Below are 21,152 nucleotides of genomic sequence, written 5' to 3'. Positions count from 1 at the left end.
TCACTTATATCAAATGAGACCTTTGCGTGTGATTTCAATGATATACCAATAGAAACAAGGAACTGATGCCAAACATGGAAATGATGATCAGTTTTGGAAAGACCAGTAACATCTTAAAATTGGAAGCCTACAAAAACCCAGAGAAAGTACTGTAATGAAATGCATGCTTTTTGTAAAAAATAGCTGTAGGCCCAATAATAGTATTGAATAATAACTTTTTGGGGGCCTTTTTGGGCTTCATAATGGGGAATTTTTCTTTAAATTTAACACTGCACAAAAAAAAATCAAAATGTATCAAACTCAATGTTGGTGCTAAACTTTTACATATACCACACTGTGAGAATCCCACCAAAAAAAAATCACTTTGCATGACATGTGATTTTGAGGACAATACCACACGCTGTTTACCTGTGTTTAAAAATAGCGCCTATAAGCGGGCTTTTTGATCTAAAAGCGGTATCATTCATACATTCAGTTTACAGTATTACAGAAACGTCCCTGCAGGAAGCTGTGCTCATGTGTCCTTGAGGAAGACGCTCCGTTCCAGCTCCAGAGTTTTGAACCTGCTCTTTGACCTCCATGTGGAGGGGTCATTGCCTCTTCGGGGATCAAGAGAGTATCACACAAAACAAACAAACAAACAAACAAACCAAAACAGAAAAAGCCTCACCTTCTTATGGACTCCATATCTGTTGACTCAACTTCTTGCAAGTGCTTGTAGACATGGCCAGTGACTCTGGATCCATCAGTGAGATTGTGTTTCCCTCTAGAAATAGGTGGGGTCCTGAAGTAAGTGGTCTCCCTCCGTTGTTGGGCAGGACTGAGTGAAAGGGAACTACTCCTGTAACCAGATTGGGAAGATCCAGTAAGACAGATGGATATCACAATTTCAGACCACTTCCAAGCAAACACACAGTTTTAACAATAAACTAACTGCTGCGTAAATCTAAACTGCACTCACTCATTCCATGTCTCGTCTCCAGCTCACCTCATGTATTGTTGATGTAAAACGAGGCTGTGTCAGTGGATTCACCTATTTGTATCCCGTTGATATTTCAGTGAAAAATGGGGCATCTTATTCCCCATTCTGTTCTGTGTGTACATGAATGACCTTGCTCTCGCAGTCAAAGCATTGCACTGGGGTATGCAGGTACATGTGAAAGGAATACGAATCCCACAGTAAGCGGATAGCTCTGACAAAAGGCAGGTTTCACACGCTGCTAGTGCAGTCCATAAATGGTGAACAGAAACTCAACTATAGATATGAATAGAATGAATATTGTTTGTTAATTGTATTGTTAATGTGTTCTGGCACAGGGCCCACATATGTAAAATAACTAAACTAATAAATGAAATGAAGAAATTAATAAACACTACACTAAATATTTTGCACTTCATGAATCATTCTTGACCAAAATATAGATTTAAATTGATACAGAAATAAGGTGGACTTATATTGAACTGTAATAGAACCAAGTGCTCAATTTGCATACAGTCCTTTGTTGCTAACACAGTGCACTTTATTTACTGTAAGATCAGACAACAGTTGAATTTGAAATTTCGGCACTCATCACCCGTCACCCACCGCCTGTTGAAAGCCTGAAAGGGCACATGTACTGTAAGTTTCATACAATGTGCTTGTCGTTACAAAAGTCATAAAGTATGTGTGTGTGTATATATATATATATATATATATATATATATATATATATATATATATATATATATATATAATATATATATATATAATATATATATATATATTATATATATATGCATGTATATACACACACATACATATACTTTTGTTTTGTTTTAATTGGTGAGTGAATTAATCTGTTTTTGGACTGGGGCCAGCCGGATGGGCCTGTGCTGTCAAAAAGGTCAGGATGTATAAAATGTCTAGCAGAGTACGGATTCAGAGCTAATTAGAAACAGTGCTTCCTGTCCTGTCATACTCTTTTTTTATATTCTCCAGTGGGCAGTACTGTAGGTAGGTAGTCTCTAGTACTGTAGATACTCTAAAGTACTGTAGGTAGTTTATTTCAAATAAAGTCCTGGCACATCTACTGCAGTGAAGCAATGTAAATCTCAGCCAAGCACAGTTATGCCGCACGATGAAAAACAAAAGAATGTGCTGCTCACAATTGTCAGCCTCCTGATGGATCTGGGCTCAACTTTCTTGCTGTGAGCAGACCTAATGAATGTTAAATAGGCCAATAACTGGAGGCTTCCTGCAAGCCTGTGTGTGGGCATATTATTCAAGAACAAGTACAGCTTTTGTATCGTCCCAGAGCGCATTTGTGACAATGATATACACCCCTAAATACTATATCAGTTAATTTGAATATGATTTCAGCTCCCTGGCTCCCTGGTTCATTGGCTGCTTCTGTCTCTTCTCTGTAACATACATTTTAGACCGCTTGATTTCAGTTAACAACTGAACTGAACTGCAAAATAATAGCTTATAGCATGTTACAGCAATGTGCTTTATTGGAAAATGCTGGATATATGCATACATCATAATTTGCACTGCAATATGGTTTCCAAGTTGTCTAATGTTAGCTAAACTGATTTGCATAGAAAGAGGATTAAGAGAGTTGTGTGGAAAAGCATAGCTAAGATGATGATGAAAATGCATAGTTGTCATAATGTTTACCTGGAATCATTAGAAAAAATGTTTTCTTTTTGTTTTTTTTCTTCTGGGGAGAGTTATAGACTAGTCATGCTTCCTCCAATACATGTGCCATGTCACCAGCAGGACGTAGCACGTGAGAGGATCATGCTATTCCCCCCAGTTGCCCTCGCCCTCGAACAGGCGCCTCGACCAACCAGAGGAGGCACTAGTGCAACGACCAGGACTCATACGCCACGGGCCAAGTACCGCTACCGGGAATTGAACCCGGGTCTCTGTGGTGGTATGGGCAAGTGCTTCATTCAAAAAGTTTTGTTTGTTTGTTTGCTACATGTGTATAGCAAAGCACCATGCAATGTAGAGAGAAAGCATGAGTGCCTGTAGATATGACTCAGAACAGAATGTACTTACATAAACAGAAAATATAGATTTTTGCGTCTGTTTTTCTATGGCCTCTTCATATTTTTTTCCCCAATGATTTATTTGATGTGTCTCGTAAGGTCTATACTGTTCTAGAGAGTGATAAACAGGTTTGAACAAAATCCAACTTCAGCAGATATGCATTCAAGCAAGTGAATAAGTCTGCACATATCCGTGCACGCGCGCGCACGCACGCACACACGCGCGCACACACAATATGAGGGGTATACTCATAACACACATGCACACACACACACACACACACACACACACACACACACACACACACACACACACACACACACACACACACACACACACACACACACATCCATGCCTAGAGATAAAACCAATGATGCACAGGCAACATTTTGAGGCAATATTGATGGCCCATATTGGCAGCAGTATATTTTCATGGCACATTTTTCTTGATAGTTCACAATTTCCCTGGCCAATAACTGAACGCATCCTAACATTGTCCATCACGGTCTAGTTTTCTCTGCCTCCTCTGACTCTAAGAACAAGCTGAATGGATGGTTGGCTGTCTGCCGTCCTCTATGAAGGAGCTGCATGACACTGCAGTGAGGAAAAGGCTAGCAAGTGTTGCCACTGACTTTGCAGCCCCAGGCAACAACCTTCTGAAAAACGTCCCTTTGTGGGACAGTTCAGGACAGTTTTTTTTATTTTATTTTTTACAGTCGATGCCTAAAATGCTCACACAAATCCTTATGCTCTGCAACTTTAACCTCAGGAATTACACCCATAATCCTAATCATTTTAAAGCCCCAACCTGTAACCTTCTGCTGAGCGGCAGCAACAGCAGCCTCTGCTGCCACAAGTGGCAAATACAGATGCTAGTCAATGCTACACTTCCCCATTTGTACGTTCAGATATCAACCTTATTTTACGATTTCTGCGCATACTCTCTACTTTGCTTACCTTTCTGCAGTGTTTATAACTGATTCCCTGGGGGGGAAAAACAGCTCCAAATATCCCCAAATGTGTCGACTTTTTTTTATTGTAACAAGTCGCTAATTGTGCCGCTAATCAAACTATGAATACATTTTACTTCATATAGGTACTTCACAATAAAAGCGTCCCATTAGTTGTCAGCGGAAGTTTTTTAATTTGAAGGAGCTACTTCAGGAAATTGAGTAACATGCAGGCAACTTGACATGCTCCGGGACGGAGCCTGGAAGTTAAATGGTGCAGGGAACAGACGTTCAGGGTGGAGAGTGGGAACGATAGAGGCGCCATTCTCCCTATTAGTAAAGCATCAAAAAGATTGAATGAAGCACTATCACACGAGAGGGAGTGCTGCTGTTGTAATTATCATCACGACCAATCACAGCCGTGACGAGATTAGACATCACGACCTCAAGTGTGATATTGCTTTTATACATGCGTTGTACAGCATAAACAAAGCTATTCTTCAAGTAATAATAGCATTGTTTTAGGTCATTTGCGACAAGGGAGGATTTCTGTCTGTTACTCGCCTCCGCCAACAAAAACAGCTCGCCCAGGATTGCACTACCAAGTGTTGCCAAGCAACAAGCAACAACAGGTCAACTTCCTGCCTGCAGTTTCCCAAATGCAAGCTAGCGAGGCTAACGTTAGCTACTTTGAGGTTAGCCCAGACGATCTCAGCTTTCCGTTCATAAATAAGGTTAAATCCTTATCGCTGTCCCTGGGTGCGTGCGTGCGCTGTTTGAACGCAGCCTAATCATGGAAACGTTAATAACAGCTGTGAAGTGGAGTGATATACACAGAGTGAAGCACCCGTGAGGTTATCGTGAATTATCAGCACGGTTAGGATCCCTCTTGTCCAATCAAATTGCTCGGCCCGGAACTAACTGTTGTGTAAAAGCCGTTATATTAAGGTAAGAAACGTACATATTGGAGCTTTAACTATCTCATGCCACACTGGTCCAAAGTACTGCTGGTCTCTCACCATCACCTTCTACAGCTGTAATCACACTCTGTAAGCCAGGCACATAATGACACAGTGCTGAAAGTAGTACAGTATGTGGAGTCTACAGGACATGTGTTGTACGCACTGTTCCCTCACACTGAACATCACTTCCTTCCTGGTACAATGTGTGTCAGTCTGTGTTTATATATTAATCGTCAATATGTCCCTGCTCCACATTCATCAAAGCAAAATGAAGTGATGCTGAAAATATCATTAGGGCTATGTTTCGCACTCATTGAATTTCATGAAGTTAGTGGTTGGCTGTAGTGGAGGGCTAGGGGTAAAACATTATCCACACTCTCTTGTCCCTTGAGAATTTGAAACTGGAGCATGTCATCACATATACTGACTTCTCACAGCTCAAAGGTGTTTGTTTCCTTGCACCATACTGTACTTTTGTTCATTTTGCTGTTGGATTTCCTTTGCATTTGAAGCAGAACGTGTCAACTGCCATCTACATCAGCGTTACCCAAACTATCATCTACATCAGCGTTACCCAAACTACATCAGCGTTACCCAAATTATCATCTACATCAGCATTACCCAAACTATCATCTACATCAGCGTTACCCAAACTATCATCTACATCAGCATTACCCAAACTATCATCTACATCAGCGTTACCCAAACTATCATCTACATCAGCATTACCCAAACTATCATCTACATCAGCATTACCCAAACTATCATCTACATCAGCATTACCCAAACTATCATCTACATCAGCATTACCCAAACTATCATCTACATCAGCGTTACCCAAACTATCATCTACATCAGCATTACCCAAACTATCATCTACATCAGCGTTACCCAAACTATCATCTACATCAGCGTTACCCAAACTACATCAGCATTACCCAAATTATCATCTACATCAGCATTACCCAAACTATCATCTACATCAGCGTTACCCAAACTATCATCTACATCAGCATTACCCAAACTATCATCTACATCAGCGTTACCCAAACTATCATCTACATCAGCATTACCCAAACTATCATCTACATCAGCATTACCCAAACTATCATCTACATCAGCATTACCCAAACTATCATCTACATCAGCATTACCCAAACTATCATCTACATCAGCGTTACCCAAACTATCATCTACATCAGCATTACCCAAACTATCATCTACATCAGCGTTACCCAAACTATCATCTACATCAGCATTACCCAAACTATCATCTACATCAGCGTTACCCAAACTATCATCTACATCAGCGTTACCCAAACTATCTACATCATCTACATCAGCGTTACACAAACGATATATAGAGAGAGATTGGTAGTTTACAAATTGAGATGTCATAGCCATTTTTGTGAGTTTAAGTCCGCGGGAAACAGAAGATTTCTCTTTTGGGCCCCAAGCTGAAAAGGTTTGGGAGCACCTAATCTACATTGATGCCAAATTGATAATTAGGGCCACCCTTTTGCCCTTGCTCAGACTTATACAGTATAGGAATAAAATCAAAGACATTGTCAAGGACTTCGAATGACCATTGAACTCTACACATAAAAACTCTCCTTTATGCCATCTAACTGAAGATACGACCACTTTTCCATCTATTTTGTCTTCTTTTCATTCTATTTTCATATAGGCAAACAACAAACTCCTGATTCTGACGAAGGGTATCCACACAAATAACTAAATGCTAAATACATATTGACACTAATTACAAACCCCATAAATCCTCACTAACCATTCTACAAAAAAGCTGTCTATATAGTCGACCATATTGCAGGATGATTAAATGTCTTACTTCGCTGCCTCTCGTCTCTGGATCTGGGCTGGGGGGGGGAAATACATAAACATAGGAAATAAGAGGATGTCCCATTTTCACCTGAAGCGTTTCCCTTTAGACAGGACTCTGCTGAGAATAGGAGGGGCCAGTGCTGATGTGGGAGGGGCCAGTGCTGATGTGCCTGACGCCATGTTGCCAGCCTTAACAGAGGATCCGTGGGAACTGCAGCTCTGCAAAAGGGGGGAAATAGTAGTGCATGAGTGGTACAAAACGCACAAGATACAGGACGATACACAGTTAACCTATCGTCATTACACTATGTAAAAGACCCTCCCTGTAGAAGTAAGATTCCTTAGCATGTGCTCCCTAACAATCACTTGAGAGCGTTATTTGGCTTCTCTGTCTGGCCAGCAGAGAATGTGTGTTTGACAAGAACAATGCAAAACTCAGCATATGAGATATTTAGGACCAGGGCGTCTGGGTAGTGGGGAGGAAACGCACTCGCCTACCACCGCGGAGACCCAGGTAGCGGACAGTACCACCGTGGAGACCCAGGTAGCGGACAGTACCACCGTGGAGACCCAGGTAGCGGACAGTACCACCGTGGAGATCCAGGTAGCGGACAGTACCACCGCGGAGACCCAGGTAGCGGACGGTACTTCCGCCTTGGTCAGACGTTGCTACAGACACAATTGGCTGCAGCTGGGAAGCCGGTGGAGTGTGTCCTGGTTCGCTGCGCTAGCACCTCCTCTGGTCGGTCGCGGCGCCTGTTCGGGGGGAAGGGGTACTGGGGGGGAATAGCGTGATCCTCCCACACGCTACGTCCCAAATCAGGTGAAAAGAAGTGGCTTGGCAACTGCACATGTATCGGAGGAAGCATGTGCTAGCCTACGGCTCTCCCCAGATCGGCAGAGGGGGTAAAGTAAAGTAAAAAAGTAAAGTCCCAACACACCTGAGTGTGCGAAATTTGTTCTCCGCATTTGACCCATCCCCAGCAGCAGCAGCAGCGCCGCACTCGGGAATCATATGGTGATTTAACCCCCCAATTCCAACCCTTTGATGCTGAGTGCCAAGCAGGGAAGCAATGGGTCCCATTGCTTCCCATTAGTCTTTGGTATGACTCGGCCCGGGGATCGAACTCACAACCTCCCAGTCTCAGGGCGGACACTCAAACCACAAGGCCACTGAGCTGGTGGTGGGGTGGAGCAACGACCGGGACCAGCAGGGGGGAATTGGCCAAGTACAATTGGGGAGAAAAATCTGAAAAACCTTGATAAAAAAGAGCGATATTTAGGAGCAAGTGTTATGACCAAGTCAATAGCCAAACACAAGGGGAGTGGGTCCAAAACCTGGTTGCTGTAATACAGTGTGTCTACAAAGCCTTCCCCCAGTGTGTCATACATCAAAGTGAGGATCTATATATGACTTGGCAGCATCCGTCTCCAGTCACCTTGGAGACGTGAGCCCCTTCACTTGTGCACAATGTTTTTCTTCATCACAGGTTTTATTTGAAACTGCAGATTAGGGGCAGACTCTTTTGTGAATAAAGTCCCTGCTGGCCCTTCACAGCACTCCAGCTGCTCTCAGGAATTAATCCCACACAAGATTACATTAATAGTTTCCTAAAGAAATGTCCTCCCGCTCGATTCTCTCCCTTTTTCCTTATCAAAATGAACAGCATTATCTTACGAGATAGAGCACGAGAGCGTACGAGAGCGAGCACGAATGCCCCTGAAAGGCCCTGTGCAAAATCCTAATGCTGTGATTCCAGTTACAGTAGCTCCTGTGCTGCCCTTTCTCTCCCTCTGATGTTATTCCAGTTACAGTAGCTCCTGTGCTGCCCTTTCTCTCCCTCTGATGTTATTCCAGTTACAGTAGCTCCTGTGCTGCCCTTTCTCTCCCTCTGATGTTATTCCAGGTACAGTAGCTCCTGTGCTGCCCTTTCTCTCCCTCTGATGTTATTCCAGGTACAGTAGCTCCTGTGCTGCCCTTTCTCTCCCTCTGATGTTATTCCAGGTACAGTAGCTCCTGTGCTGCCCTTTCTCTCCCTCTGATGTTATTCCAGTTACAGTAGCTCCTGTGCTGCCCTTTCTCTCCCTCTGATGTTATTCCAGTTACAGTAGCTCCTGTGCTGCCCTTTCTCTCCCTCTGATGTTATTCCAGTTACAGTAGCTCCTGTGCTGCCCTTTCTCTCCCTCTGATGTTATTCCAGGTACAGTAGCTCCTGTGCTGCCCTTTCTCTCCCTCTGATGTTATTCCAGGTACAGTAGCTCCTGTGCTGCCCTTTCTCTCCCTCTGATGTTATTCCAGTTACAGTAGCTCCTGTGCTGCCCTTTCTCTCCCTCTGATGTTATTCCAGGTACAGTAGCTCCTGTGCTGCCCTTTCTCTCCCTCTGATGTTATTCCAGTTACAGTAGCTCCTGTGCTGCCCTTTCTCTCCCTCTGATGTTATTCCAGGTACAGTAGCTCCTGTGCTGCCCTTTCTCTCCGTCTGATTGTACATCATTAAAGCAACTGAATGTGAGCCTCTCATGTCTGCCTCTTTCTGAAAACCCTGTCATGTACCCTGTGGGGGGAGAAAACCCTGTCATGTAGTCCTACCCTGTGGGGGGAGAAAACCCTGTCATGTAGGCCTACCCTGTGGGGGGAGAAAACCCTGTCATGTACCCTGTGGGGGGAGAAAACCCTGTCATGTAGGCCTACTCTGTGGATAGAGAAAACCCTGTCATGTAGGCCTACCCTGTGGGGGGAGAAAACCCTGTCATGTAGGTCTACCCTGTGGGGGGAGAAAACCCTGTCATGTAGGCCTACCCTGTGGGGGGAGAAAACCCTGTCATGTACCCTGTGGGGGGAGAAAACCCTGCCATGTAGGCCTACCCTGTGGGGGGAGAAAACCCTGTCATGTACCCTGTGGGGGGAGAAAACCCTGTCATGTAGGCCTACCCTGTGGTTGGAGAAAACCCTGTCATGTAGGTCTACCCTGTGGGGGGAGAAAACCCTGTCATGTAGGCCTACCCTGTGGGGGGAGAAAACCCTGTCATGTACCCTGTGGGGGGAGAAAACCCTGTCATGTAGGCCTACCCAGTGGGGGGAGAAAACCCTGTCATGTACCCTGTGGGGGGAGAAAACCCTGTCATGTAGGCCTACCCTGTGGGGGGAGAAAACCCTGTCATGTACCCTGTGGGGGGAGACAACCCTGTCATGTAGGCCTACCCTGTGGGGGGAGAAAACCCTGTCATGTACCCTGTGGGGGGAGACAACCCTGTCATGTACCCTGTGGGGGGAGAAAACCCTGTCATGTACCCTGTGGGGGGAGACAACCCTGTCATGTAGGCCTACCCTGTGGGGGGAGAAAACCCTGTCATGTAGGCCTACCCTGTGGGGGGAGAAAACCCTGTCATGTACCCTGTGGGGGGAGAAAACCCTGTAATGTAGGCCTACCCTGTGGGGGGAGAAAACCCTGTCATGTAGGCCTACCCTGTGGGGGGAGAAAACCCTGTCATGTAGGCCTACCCTGTGGGGGGAGAAAACCCTGTCATGTAGGTCTACCCTGTGGGGGGAGAAAACCCTGTCATGTAGGTCTACCCTGTGGGGAGAGACAACCCTGTCATGTAGGCCTACCCTGTGGGGGGAGAAAACCCTGTCATGTAGACCTACCCTGTGGGGGGAGAAAACCCTGTCATGAAGGCCTACCCTGTGGTTGGATAAAACCCTGTCATGTAGGCCTACCCTGTGGGGGGAGACAACCCTGTCATGTACCCTGTGGGGGGAGAAAACCCTGTCATGTAGGCCTACCATGTGGGGGGAGAAAACCCTGTCATGTAGGCCTACCGTGTAGGGGGAGAAAACCCTGTCATGTAGGCCTACCCTGTGGGGGGAGACAACCCTGTCATGTAGGCCTACCGTGTGGGGGGAGAAAACCCTGTCATGTAGGTCTACCGTGTGGGGGGAGAAAACCCTGTCATGTAGGTCTACCGTGTGGGGGGAGAAAACCCTGTCATGTAGGCCTACCCTGTGGGGGGAGAAAACCCTGTCATGTAGGCCTACCCTGTGGGGGGAGAAAACCCTGTCATGTAGGTCTACCCTGTGGGGGGAGAAAACCCTGTCATGTAGGTCTACCCTGTGGGGGGAGAAAACCCTGTCATGTAGGCCTACCCTGTGGGGGGAGAACGCCTCTCTTTCTGGAACAATTGCCATGGCAAAGTTTCTCTGTGAAACCCGGAGGATGATATCTATGTCGGGGGATCAAATAAATGGGTTGTGGTGGATGATAGCAGAGCTGCATAGCTGAACCCATTTCACTTGCTCTCTCCTCTCCTTCCTGTCTTGTTTGATGTTAGGGTTCTATCTCCTTCTTGTCTTGTTTGATGTTAGGGTTCTATCTCCTTCTTGTCTTGTTTGATGTTAGGGTTAGGGTTCTATCTCCTTCTTGTCTTGTTTGATGTTAGGGTTAGGGTTCTATCTCCTTCTTGTCTTGTTTGATGTTAGGGTTAGGGTTCTATCTCCTTCTTGTCTTGTTTGATGTTAGGGTTAGGGTTCTATCTCCTTCCTGTCTTGTTTGATGTTAGGGTTCTATCTCCTTCTTGTCTTGTTTGATGTTAGGGTTAGGGTTCTATCTCCTTCTTGTCTTGTTTGATGTTAGGGTTCTATCTCCTTCTTGTCTTGTTTGATGTTAGGGTTAGGGTTCTATCTCCTTCTTGTCTTGTTTGACTCCTGAGAATTATTGGATAAACAGGATGTATAGAGCACCGCAGGAATGAGTCCGGACGTAGCGCTTGGGTTGGTCAGGGGAAAAGTGAATGGGCTTTTAGAATGGGGATTTCGCTTAAATGCATAAAATAAGGCCTGTGGTTAACAAAGGTTAATGTAGCGCGGATTTGGGTTCAGCAGGATAATCTTCACAAACGTGAATACCGATAACTTTTATGACTTTTGGAACGTAAATGCGTTTTTTTTAAACGTGATTTTTAGAAAACGCTTCAAAAGGCATAACAGCGATTAACTTTCGTGAAGATTATCTCGCTGAACCCAAATTCGCGCTCCCATAAACTTAGAGTCCCATAGACTTCCCCCCGACGAACCAACATGACGGCGATTTCTGGTTAAGCCTACAAAAATACGACCTCCCTGCGGTACTCTATAGCAAGAGGAGAAGAGGGGAAAACAGAGCCTGGAGAAAATAGCAGAGAAACCCAACTATATTCACTAAGTAGCCTACCAAAGGATGAGTAGGGAATCTTAACCTTCTCAACAGCTTCACTTGGATTTGCTATCATACAAGTCCTGAACTGTGTGTAGTGGGGGTATTAGGCCATTCTTCAAGAGTGACAGCCCTTGAATCAATAGCACTAACCGCCCAAAATGGAAATCAATTGTTTTACAATTATGCATTGACATGTAAATTAGCATAACAATTTTAACTGTCTGATGATAGCATCTATTCTGATGCTACGAGGTTTTACTTTGATAAAATTAGGTCTTCATATTATCAGAACAGATGGAGGGAACAACCAAGGCAGTACTACAGGCCAAGGCACCCCCCCCCCCCAGTACTACAGGCCCTGTAGTACTGGGGGGGGGGTGCCTTGGCCTGTAGTAGTGCCTTGGTCCAGAGAGCTGGAGGGTGGGGGTGCCTTGGCCTGTAGTAGTGCCTTGGTCCAGAGAGCTGGGGGGTGGGGGGGTGCCTTGGCCTGTAGTAGTGCCTTGGTCCAGAGAGCTGGGGGGTGCCTTGGCCTGTAGTAGTGCCTTGGTCCAGAGAGCTGGGGGGTGCCTTGGCCTGTAGTAGTGCCTTGGTCCAGAGAGCTGGGGGGTGCCTTGTAGCCTGGGTAAACCCATCCCCCACGTGACCTGCTCTCAGACCTGTTCTCAGTCACTATGGTCTGGTGCCCCGCCTGTGCTAAACGATTTCCTGCGGTTGTTGGGCCCCCCCCCCGATAGACCGCTCCATTACGCAACCTTCATCCAACCAGCTTTGTGCACAGAGCACATGCGCAGTGCAGCAGATGGCGCCATCGCTCTGCGACCTTTGTTGTTAGCAAGCGAGCTAACTACACTTTCATTCACTAGGCTACTGCTAGCGACCACAATAGCAGTGCGATGGCTACCACCAATGTGAACGATTTTTGCAGGTTGTGTAAGAGAAACCTTCGTTCTAAAGGCAAGTTGGGCAGCTGCAAACCACTCGAGAAGGGGGTATTTCTACGCCTGGAGAGGGTTGGTGTGAAACTACACCAACAGGAGAGCAAATCATGTCGGATTTGCCAAACGTGTTCCAATTTCATTTCAAGAGCAGAGGAAACATTGAATACTCTCCAGAAATGGAAACGGAGTGAAGAATCAAGCTCAGAACAACCAACGCTGGTAGCAACGCCAATAAAACCACAAGACTCAAAGCGGGAAAGAGCGTTTTCTCCGAGGAAAACGCCACGGCCAATGAAAAGGAAACGACTGCTTTATCCATCTCCCAGGCGCGTCCATGCCAGAGGGACACCAGCAGCAATGCTGCAACGACAAAGTGTGACTGAGGTATGTAGTTGTAACCTTATGTACTTCCCCCGTGCACTCCCGCAAATAAGTAATGGTATGCGCAGCCAGTTTATCAGATAATTTCGCCGTAAAATGTGTCCAGGTGATGAGAAGCCCCCCCTGTACAAGCTGTCCTTTGTATGGTCGCTGCCCGTCCGCTCAGACACGATTTCGATATAGCGTTTGGTGATCTTTTGACCAACAGACCTCATAACTCTCACTTGAAAATGAGATCTTGATCTCAATGTGATTTTACCTGATTAAATAAAGGTTATATAATGGGGATCTATACTGTTACGTGTGTTTACCAACATCATTAAAATATCATAAATGTATCGCTGTTTTAATCAATGGCTACGTTGCTAGCTAGCTAGCTAGCCGTAGACCAGCTATGAACCCCAGTTTGGATGCTCACTGCCCGTCCACTAAAACGCGATTTCGATATAGTGTGAGGTGATATTTTGATCAACAGACCCCATAACGGGGATCTATACTGTTACATGTGTCTACTAACATCATTAAAAGATCATAAATGTAACGCTGTTCCTGGTACTTTAGTTTTAATCTAAGGCTACGTTGCTAGCTAGCTAGCCTGCCTGCCTTGGCAAAACAACACACACACACTACATCTCTCTCTGTCTAGTCACTATAGCCTGGATGACGTTAGCTAATGCTACCCAGCCTTACATTGGCATATGCTGCATTTAGCTTGTATTATGTAGGCTACAGTAATATTGTATAGCTGGCTAGACAGACGAGTTTATCTGGAATCAGTGTGACAAGATCCCTGCTGCTAGCTTGTCTGCCTTTCTGTGTCAGAGTATCTACAGTATGTGTGTACAGTATGTACTGTGCTACAGTATCTAGTGACTGGGAACTGAGAGAGCAGGTCACGTGGGGGCTGGGTTTACCTAGGCTAGGTGCCTTGGCCTGTAGTACTGCCTTGGTCCAGAGAGCTGGGGGGTGCCTTGGCCTGTAGTACTGCCTTGGTCCAGGGAGCTGGGGGGTGCCTTGGCCTGTAGTAGTGCCTTGCTCCAGGGAGCTGACATATTACTTTTCAGGTTCAAGGCGCCCCAGCAGCACATCATGGAGATGGTGGAAGGCATTGTCCAAAATGAGTTCCGTTTAGTGCTCATCCTCCCCTCTGCCACCGCCTTGAGGGCTTCCACGCTCAACTCTATGGCCGAGTCAGCTTTTCTTTGCCGGTTCATTGAGCACAGACTGGTACTCCCTGTCTTACTACTGTGGAACGCTGCTGCGCTGGCTACCAAACATCATTGATAGACGAGGCTGCGTAGAACGCTGCATACATTAAATCCCTTTCTTGGAGAACAGTCTGTCCCTCATTGCACTGTCCTCCTCCACACCTAACACTGCCGAGGGAGGGAGTGCTGAGGGAGTGGGCGGGCAGAAGTGGGGTCACATTAGACCCGCCTGGTCTGGGGTCTCCGTGTCAATCCTGTTATTAAAAACCCATTTAGCTGGTAGCTCTCTCCCTGGTCCCGTCTGCCCACGGCCCCCCTGGCTGCGTATAACCAGTGATCCTCCTCATCCCACTCTGCACAACCTTGTTCTGCTGCTTCTATTCCCTCTCCTCTATAGGCGTTCTTACTTTGCTCCCTCTGAGCACATGTGACTTCCTCCCTGAGCCGAGCTCTGAAAGCATTTTGTAGCCCAATACAGAGCATCAATAATACATCCAGAGGCCTCCATACATTCCTGTCACCGCATCTTCACAGTCACGCTGTTAATAGGCTAGTGTTGGACAACGGGCCTCTACCTCGGTAAGAATATATATCAAGTTGTGCTCCCCCCCCTATTTTTTTGTCCCATTTTTATCCCCCTCATTAGTGCATTACTGCTCCACCCTCTGCTGATCTGGGGAGAGCCGAAACTGGCTCCATGCTTCCTCCGACACATGGGCAGTTAGCCAGCCGCTTCTTTTCACCTGACAGGGGAAGCTTCACCGGTAGGACATAGCACGTGGGAGGATCACGCTATTCCAACCAGTTCCCCTCCCTCCGAACAGGCGCCCCTAACGACCAGAGGAGGCACCACATCAGCGACCAGGATATTGCATGTTTTGGTGAGGGGTTCCTATATGATGGAAACCCCCAGGGGGCACGGGGAGAACATGCAAACTCCACACAGAAAGGCCCTTTTGACTACCCCACCCGTCGCGGCGGGCACTCGAGGACATGCGGACGGGCACGCACTCCTTCAGCGCTCACAGTGTCCCAGGTGGGAATCGAACCCAGGACCTTCTAGCGCTTACCACTGCGCCACCGACCGTGCCCCCCCCCCCCCCCCCCCCCACCATGAAGACACCGGCGTGTTGCGCTTGTGATCCCGCAGTGCCCGAGCGTATGACGCAGCGCCCACACGCAGCGCCCACATCATCTAAAGGAGTATGTCAACAACGAGAGGATGTTCTCAGGGCAATCAGCGACTCCAGAGAGGAAAAGAACACAACAAACGGACGATCCAGAAACAAAACCAAACAAAAATAAACAATAAGTTTAAGAAAACAGAAAACAGAAAGTGCTAGGGAGTTCGCCCCCCTCCTGAGTGCTGAAAAAACTGAATAAAAATAAAATAAATCAGGAGTTTCTGCAGCAGTTAGAGTGATTGTATGAGCACCCCTAGGGGTACTTGAGCAGCTTGCAGGGGGTATTTGGAGAGATTGGGGATTAAAATGTATTCCCAAAATATTAATAAAAAAAATACCCCAAGTCATTTCATAAGCCTATTGCTAAAATAAGTGTACCAGTACTCTGTGAAGAGGTCACATCCATCATGTCAAAACTGAGCACAAAGCAACTAGCTGGCAAACATGCTGTCGCTCCGGATTCAGGTTTAGGGAAGCCCAGTAACAAAAGTCCCTAGATGTGTGTCACAGGAATCTGTCATTTTGAGCATGACAAGGACATTACAAAAACAAAAGACAAAAAAAAAAGATCTTTAATCTCTACTCAAAAAAATCTCTGCTCTCTCTCCATTCACGTCAGATTTCAATGTGAACAAACGCCTTCAACCAGTACAGGGCTGATTAAGGTATCACTGGAAAATCAATCAAAAATAATAGGTGAAGATTTACCTTTTGGAGTTGGAGGCTATATTGAGGCCGAGGAGTAGATTTGGACATGAGGCCAGAGGCGTTCACACTGCAGTCCCTCAGGCTGCGGCTCTCTGAGAAGTGGGCCCGCACTTTCTCCCTGTGTCTCCTGGAAGAGAGAGAGAGAGAGAGAGAGAGAGAGTGAGAGAGAGAGAGACAGAGAGAGACAGAGAGAGAGTGAGAGAGAGAGAGAGAGAGAGAGAGAGAGTGAGAGAGAGACACACAGAGAGAGACAGAGAGAGAGAGAGAGAGACAGAGAGAGAGAGAGACACAGAGAGAGACAGAGAGTGAGTGAGAGAGAGAGAGAGAGAGAGAGAGAGACAGAGACAGAGACAGAGAGAGAGAGTGAGAGAGAGAGAGAGTGAGAGACAGAGAGAGAGACGCAGAGAGAGAGAGAGAGAGAGAGAGAGAGAGAGAGAGGGGGGGACATTCTTTATTATAGCTATACAAAAGCAAGGACGAGAGATGTTTTGTTCAAAATACTGACTGTAAATAGTACAGATATACAGATATATACAGATAGCAAAAACAGCTATGTTCACAATATATGTACAATAAGTGAAGCTAGATATTAGACAGGCAGGCAGTATTCACTTAATTTACCCCTTATAGTGTTCTTATTAGTGTTCTATAAGCAAACTGTATTATTGTAATGCTAATTCTAGCATTACTTCTTTGAAATAAGTCACAATATGAAGGCAGGTATACTCTCTTGAGCTGCTGCTGATTTTGTCTGTTCCCTCTTAGAGTGATTCACCCTTAAAACTGATTGACTGGATTTTGGGTTATGTTTAAAAGATAAGTCCAATCATTGCTTACAAGAATTCTATTGGCCAGCTCTCTACCAAGAAGGCAGGTAATCATATTCATTGACCTGTTTGTGCATTGCTTCGTCTTGACACGACTTATATACAAACAGGGTGCAATCGCACACAGTTCTTAGTCTTTTAGATAAGCCTTGTCCATAAACTGTCACAGTCACCTATTCAGGGAACGTTTTAGATGTCAAACTGATCATTGTGGACAGGCATGTATATCAAGCTGTCAAACTGTCACAGAGAAATATCTCAGCACTTCTTTTCACAGAGACCTTTGTTGTATCAACTATACACAATGGGGACAGTTGGGGGCTTTTGACTGATATTGACATCAAAATGCAAACTGACAACATTTGTCAAACTTTTCAAATGCAGGAGCCAGTTGAAAGGTCAGAATGACATGAGCAACACTCACTTTTTCTTCCTCTCCAGAGCTGTAACTGAAAGTTTGGATAGTGCTGGTGGAGAAAAGGGCCCCGGGCAAAAATAGCATTTACGAGAGAAACTGTCTTTCACAAGTGAAAATTTAATCAAGGCAATGTACCGTGAAACGTCCATTACAGTACATGCTCCTGCGATAATATTCTGAAAAAAGAAAAAGAAGTTCCGGCAGTGCGATCATACTGTAGACTAGTTTTAGGGTCAGGAGTTTGGATCCTTGCTTCACAGGGGAAACTACAAAGATAATTTTGTATGTATGTATGTATGTATGTATGTATGTATGTATGTATGTATGTATGTATGTATGTATGTATGTACGTATTATTTATTAAGGCACTGGGTAACTTGAATCAGGTTTCACTGCTTACCTTTTCCATTAACTATAAAAATGGTTCACATGATCAAGCAAAAAGCGAGAAATTAAAGTGAAATCGTGTGTTTTAGCTATGCTAAATATAGAGCGTTACGTAATCTTGGATTACATTTTGATTGATTTAAAAATGAATTGAGGCTTAACATTTTTAAGAGTAAATGTTAATTCACCATTAAATGTTCATTTTGTTTGACATATACTAGGTGGCTCAACTCTCTCTGCAGCTGAGGGCTATGGAGTGTATCCAAAGTAAAGGACCTGACAAGCAATCAGGATTTAGGAAGCGTTAGGCTGCAAAAACAACAACAACAACAACACACACACGCCTCTGATTTGTGTTGACGAATCCATCTCTCCAGAAAAAGTTCAACTGTGTTGAAATTTCTGTCCGTCAAAACTGACGAAAAATCTGACGGAGACGGACGCGTCATCAGCACTGCCGGACAATGGACAGCTGTCATTGAAAATGAATTGAAATGAGAGAGACAACGGATCAGTGTGACCGTGGCTTTAGACTGAACTGGTTCAAAAGAACACAAAACCCAATTGTGACTGTGAGTGTTGGTTATGAAGGACTGCCGCCATTATGGGAACTACTCTGAAACCATTTACCAAATCACCAACTGCTTCAAGCACACATCTCTGAAACAAGTTCACTGTGAAAGAAGACATGTTTTATTTTTCCTCCAGATCCCCCTCTCCCCATCCCCCGTGGGAGGATCACACTATTCCCCCCCAGTTCCCCTCCCCCCTGAACAGGCGCCCCCGACCGACCAGAGGAGGCACTAGTGCAGCAGCCAGGACAAATACCCTAATCCGGCTTCACACCCGGAGACCCGGAAAATGGTTCCTGTATGGACGCCCGACCGAGCCGGAGGTAACGCGGTAACTTGAGGTCGTGACCCCTCGTGTTGGTAGGCACGCTGCACTACGCCGGCGCCCAAGACTCCATGTTTTTACACATATTGGTCCCTATTCTCCCACAGGCCTTCGGCGCTAAAACGGGCCTTAAACGCAAAAAAACGTGCCTTGCGCCTGTTTCGGGAAAATAGCAATAGGCTTTAGGCTGCCAAATGCGCTTTAGGCCGAATGGGCGTGGCGGAGTCCCTGAATGCGCCGAAGTGGGCGTGGCGGCGCTAAATACCGGCGTACTACTATCTTCCAGCCATCTTCCGACCTGGCCGACTTTTAGCGCTTTGCGCTTTTGAAAAGCTGGCCTAAAGCAGGATTCTGTGCACCGGGGACAGGAAAGTGAATGGAGAATACAATATATAGAAAAAAATACTTTAGAATACAATAGAATATAAGATTGCAACCCTTCTCAGGCTTTTTGGGTGAAGCTGTAATGCAGTTTCATAAATTTAGTTTAGGCTATCATAATAATCCCCATTTATGTGTAATATAGCTCTACGTTTTATTACCCCCCCCCCCCCCCCGAAATTAGCTAGGCTACTAATATTACTAATATTCCTAATTAATATGTATTATTATTTCATTCAGATAATTGACATTATAGGCATGTATATCGTTTAATGTGAGAGAAAGGGAGAGAGAAAGAAAGAGAGAGAGAAACTGGATCAACTGTTGTGTAGCGCTTCTTCAAACCCCACTCTTCATTACAGCTATTCATTACAGAATTGTCTGTTGTATTTATTTTTTCTGTGTGCAAAGCATAGAAAGTTATAATTATTTCCAAATGTTTCCCCCGTCTGTGGCAGCGGAGCTGTCCGAGGTGCTGAACAAGCGCAGCGCATAGACGGCCACCTGGGGCGGCTCACTCAGGCGGTCCAGGACTGGGCGCGGGGCGTCGGCGGGGTAATTCTCCTCCCCAAACAGTGCGCGATGGTACATTTGAACCTGAATGGATAGATGAATAAACAACTTAAGTAAAGAGTTGTTTTGTAGCTATTCAAAATGAATGGTGGACAGATATATCACCTGATTCGCCAGCACCATCTTCTCCTCAGCTGTGAATTTAGTGGATCGGTTTTGGTCTGCCATATTGATCACACTGCGCCAGCTGCTGCCAATCTGGCTTTTAAAGCCCCTCTGATTGATTACTGAAGATTTTATTGAGAATGAACATATTTGTCAGAGCCTGTGGGCAGGGGGTGGGGGGGACGCATATATAGGCCAAATAAAATACTATTACTCAATAATAAAATCCTGTAAATTAAATAGAATTAAGTTATCAGATCTAGTAAAAGTGATAGGTGTCATTCAGAGGATGTTGCATCGTGCAGTGGGGGAGGAGAGATAAAACGATATCATTCTGGCCATCTAATCTCATGACATCCAGCCATAGGCAATATTTTTTTCTATCAGATGCATTTAGAAATTATTTTCACTTTGGTCTTGCTATAGTGTAGCGTATTTACATGCTTGCAGTATTTTAACTGCAGTTATTGGTTTGAGAAGCATAATAATATGGAATAATAGCCTATATATGGAGATAGACAGACCGGATGAAGGGAGGGGGGGGCGGCGGAGCCCTTGGCTTTGTCTGGTTTTACCGGATTTGTCCAGGAATTGGAGCTTAAAAGGCAAGCGTGTGTCTCTTCCCTGCAATTCTCCAATGAGCGGACAATGCATAATTTTACGCTTAAAAGGCGTGGTTATAATGGTTGAGGCTGAGTTTAGCGCCGATACCAAGATATCAAGTGCGCCTTTCCACGCCCACTGCTTTGCGCTGCGGCTGGCGTTCGGCCTAGAAACTGCGCGGCTGCAACGATAGAGCCCATTGTCCCTGTTTTTATTGCTAGGCTGCTCAACAATTATAGGCTTACTCGTGTAATTCACACCCTAGGCAATTTGGATGTGGATAATCAGTTGCTGATGTTGGACATTTGGCAAAGCATTGCCACCAGCGTGATATGTACTCCCACTCTCATACTGTTTAATTCCTAATTTTCAGAGCGACACATCATTAACTAGGCTTTGATTTTCCATTTCATGGGGTCTTTAAAGCATGTAGAAGCAGTTTTCATATCTCTAAATCATGTGTGCTAATGATTGATCTCCTTTGTAAAGTTTTGGGTAAAATTGAAGTTTTCCGCTTTAGTTGATGAGCAGAATGGACTTAGGAGGGAACGGGAGCTAC

The 21,152-nt window shown here is 45.4% G+C and overlaps 1 protein-coding gene across 1 annotated transcript in view; it reads right to left on the bottom strand.

Annotated features, from left to right (window-relative positions):
* nrg3b (neuregulin 3b) overlaps nt 1-21,152 on the bottom strand; it is a gene marked incomplete at both ends in the record, with an annotated part of 395,235 nt that overhangs the window by 11,159 nt on the left and 362,924 nt on the right. The window contains 3 exon segments of the mRNA XM_083635071.1: nt 671-841; nt 6,880-7,010; nt 16,403-16,529. Coding sequence (XP_083491197.1) covers nt 671-841; nt 6,880-7,010; nt 16,403-16,529 — 429 coding nt within the window.

This window comes from Poromitra crassiceps, assembly GCF_964638095.1.
Source record: "Poromitra crassiceps genome assembly, chromosome: 4".
In the NCBI taxonomy this organism is placed as follows: Eukaryota; Metazoa; Chordata; class Actinopteri; order Beryciformes; family Melamphaidae; genus Poromitra; species Poromitra crassiceps.
The sequence above is the reverse complement of the archived record's forward strand: the minus strand, read 5'-3'. Positions and strand labels throughout refer to the sequence as shown.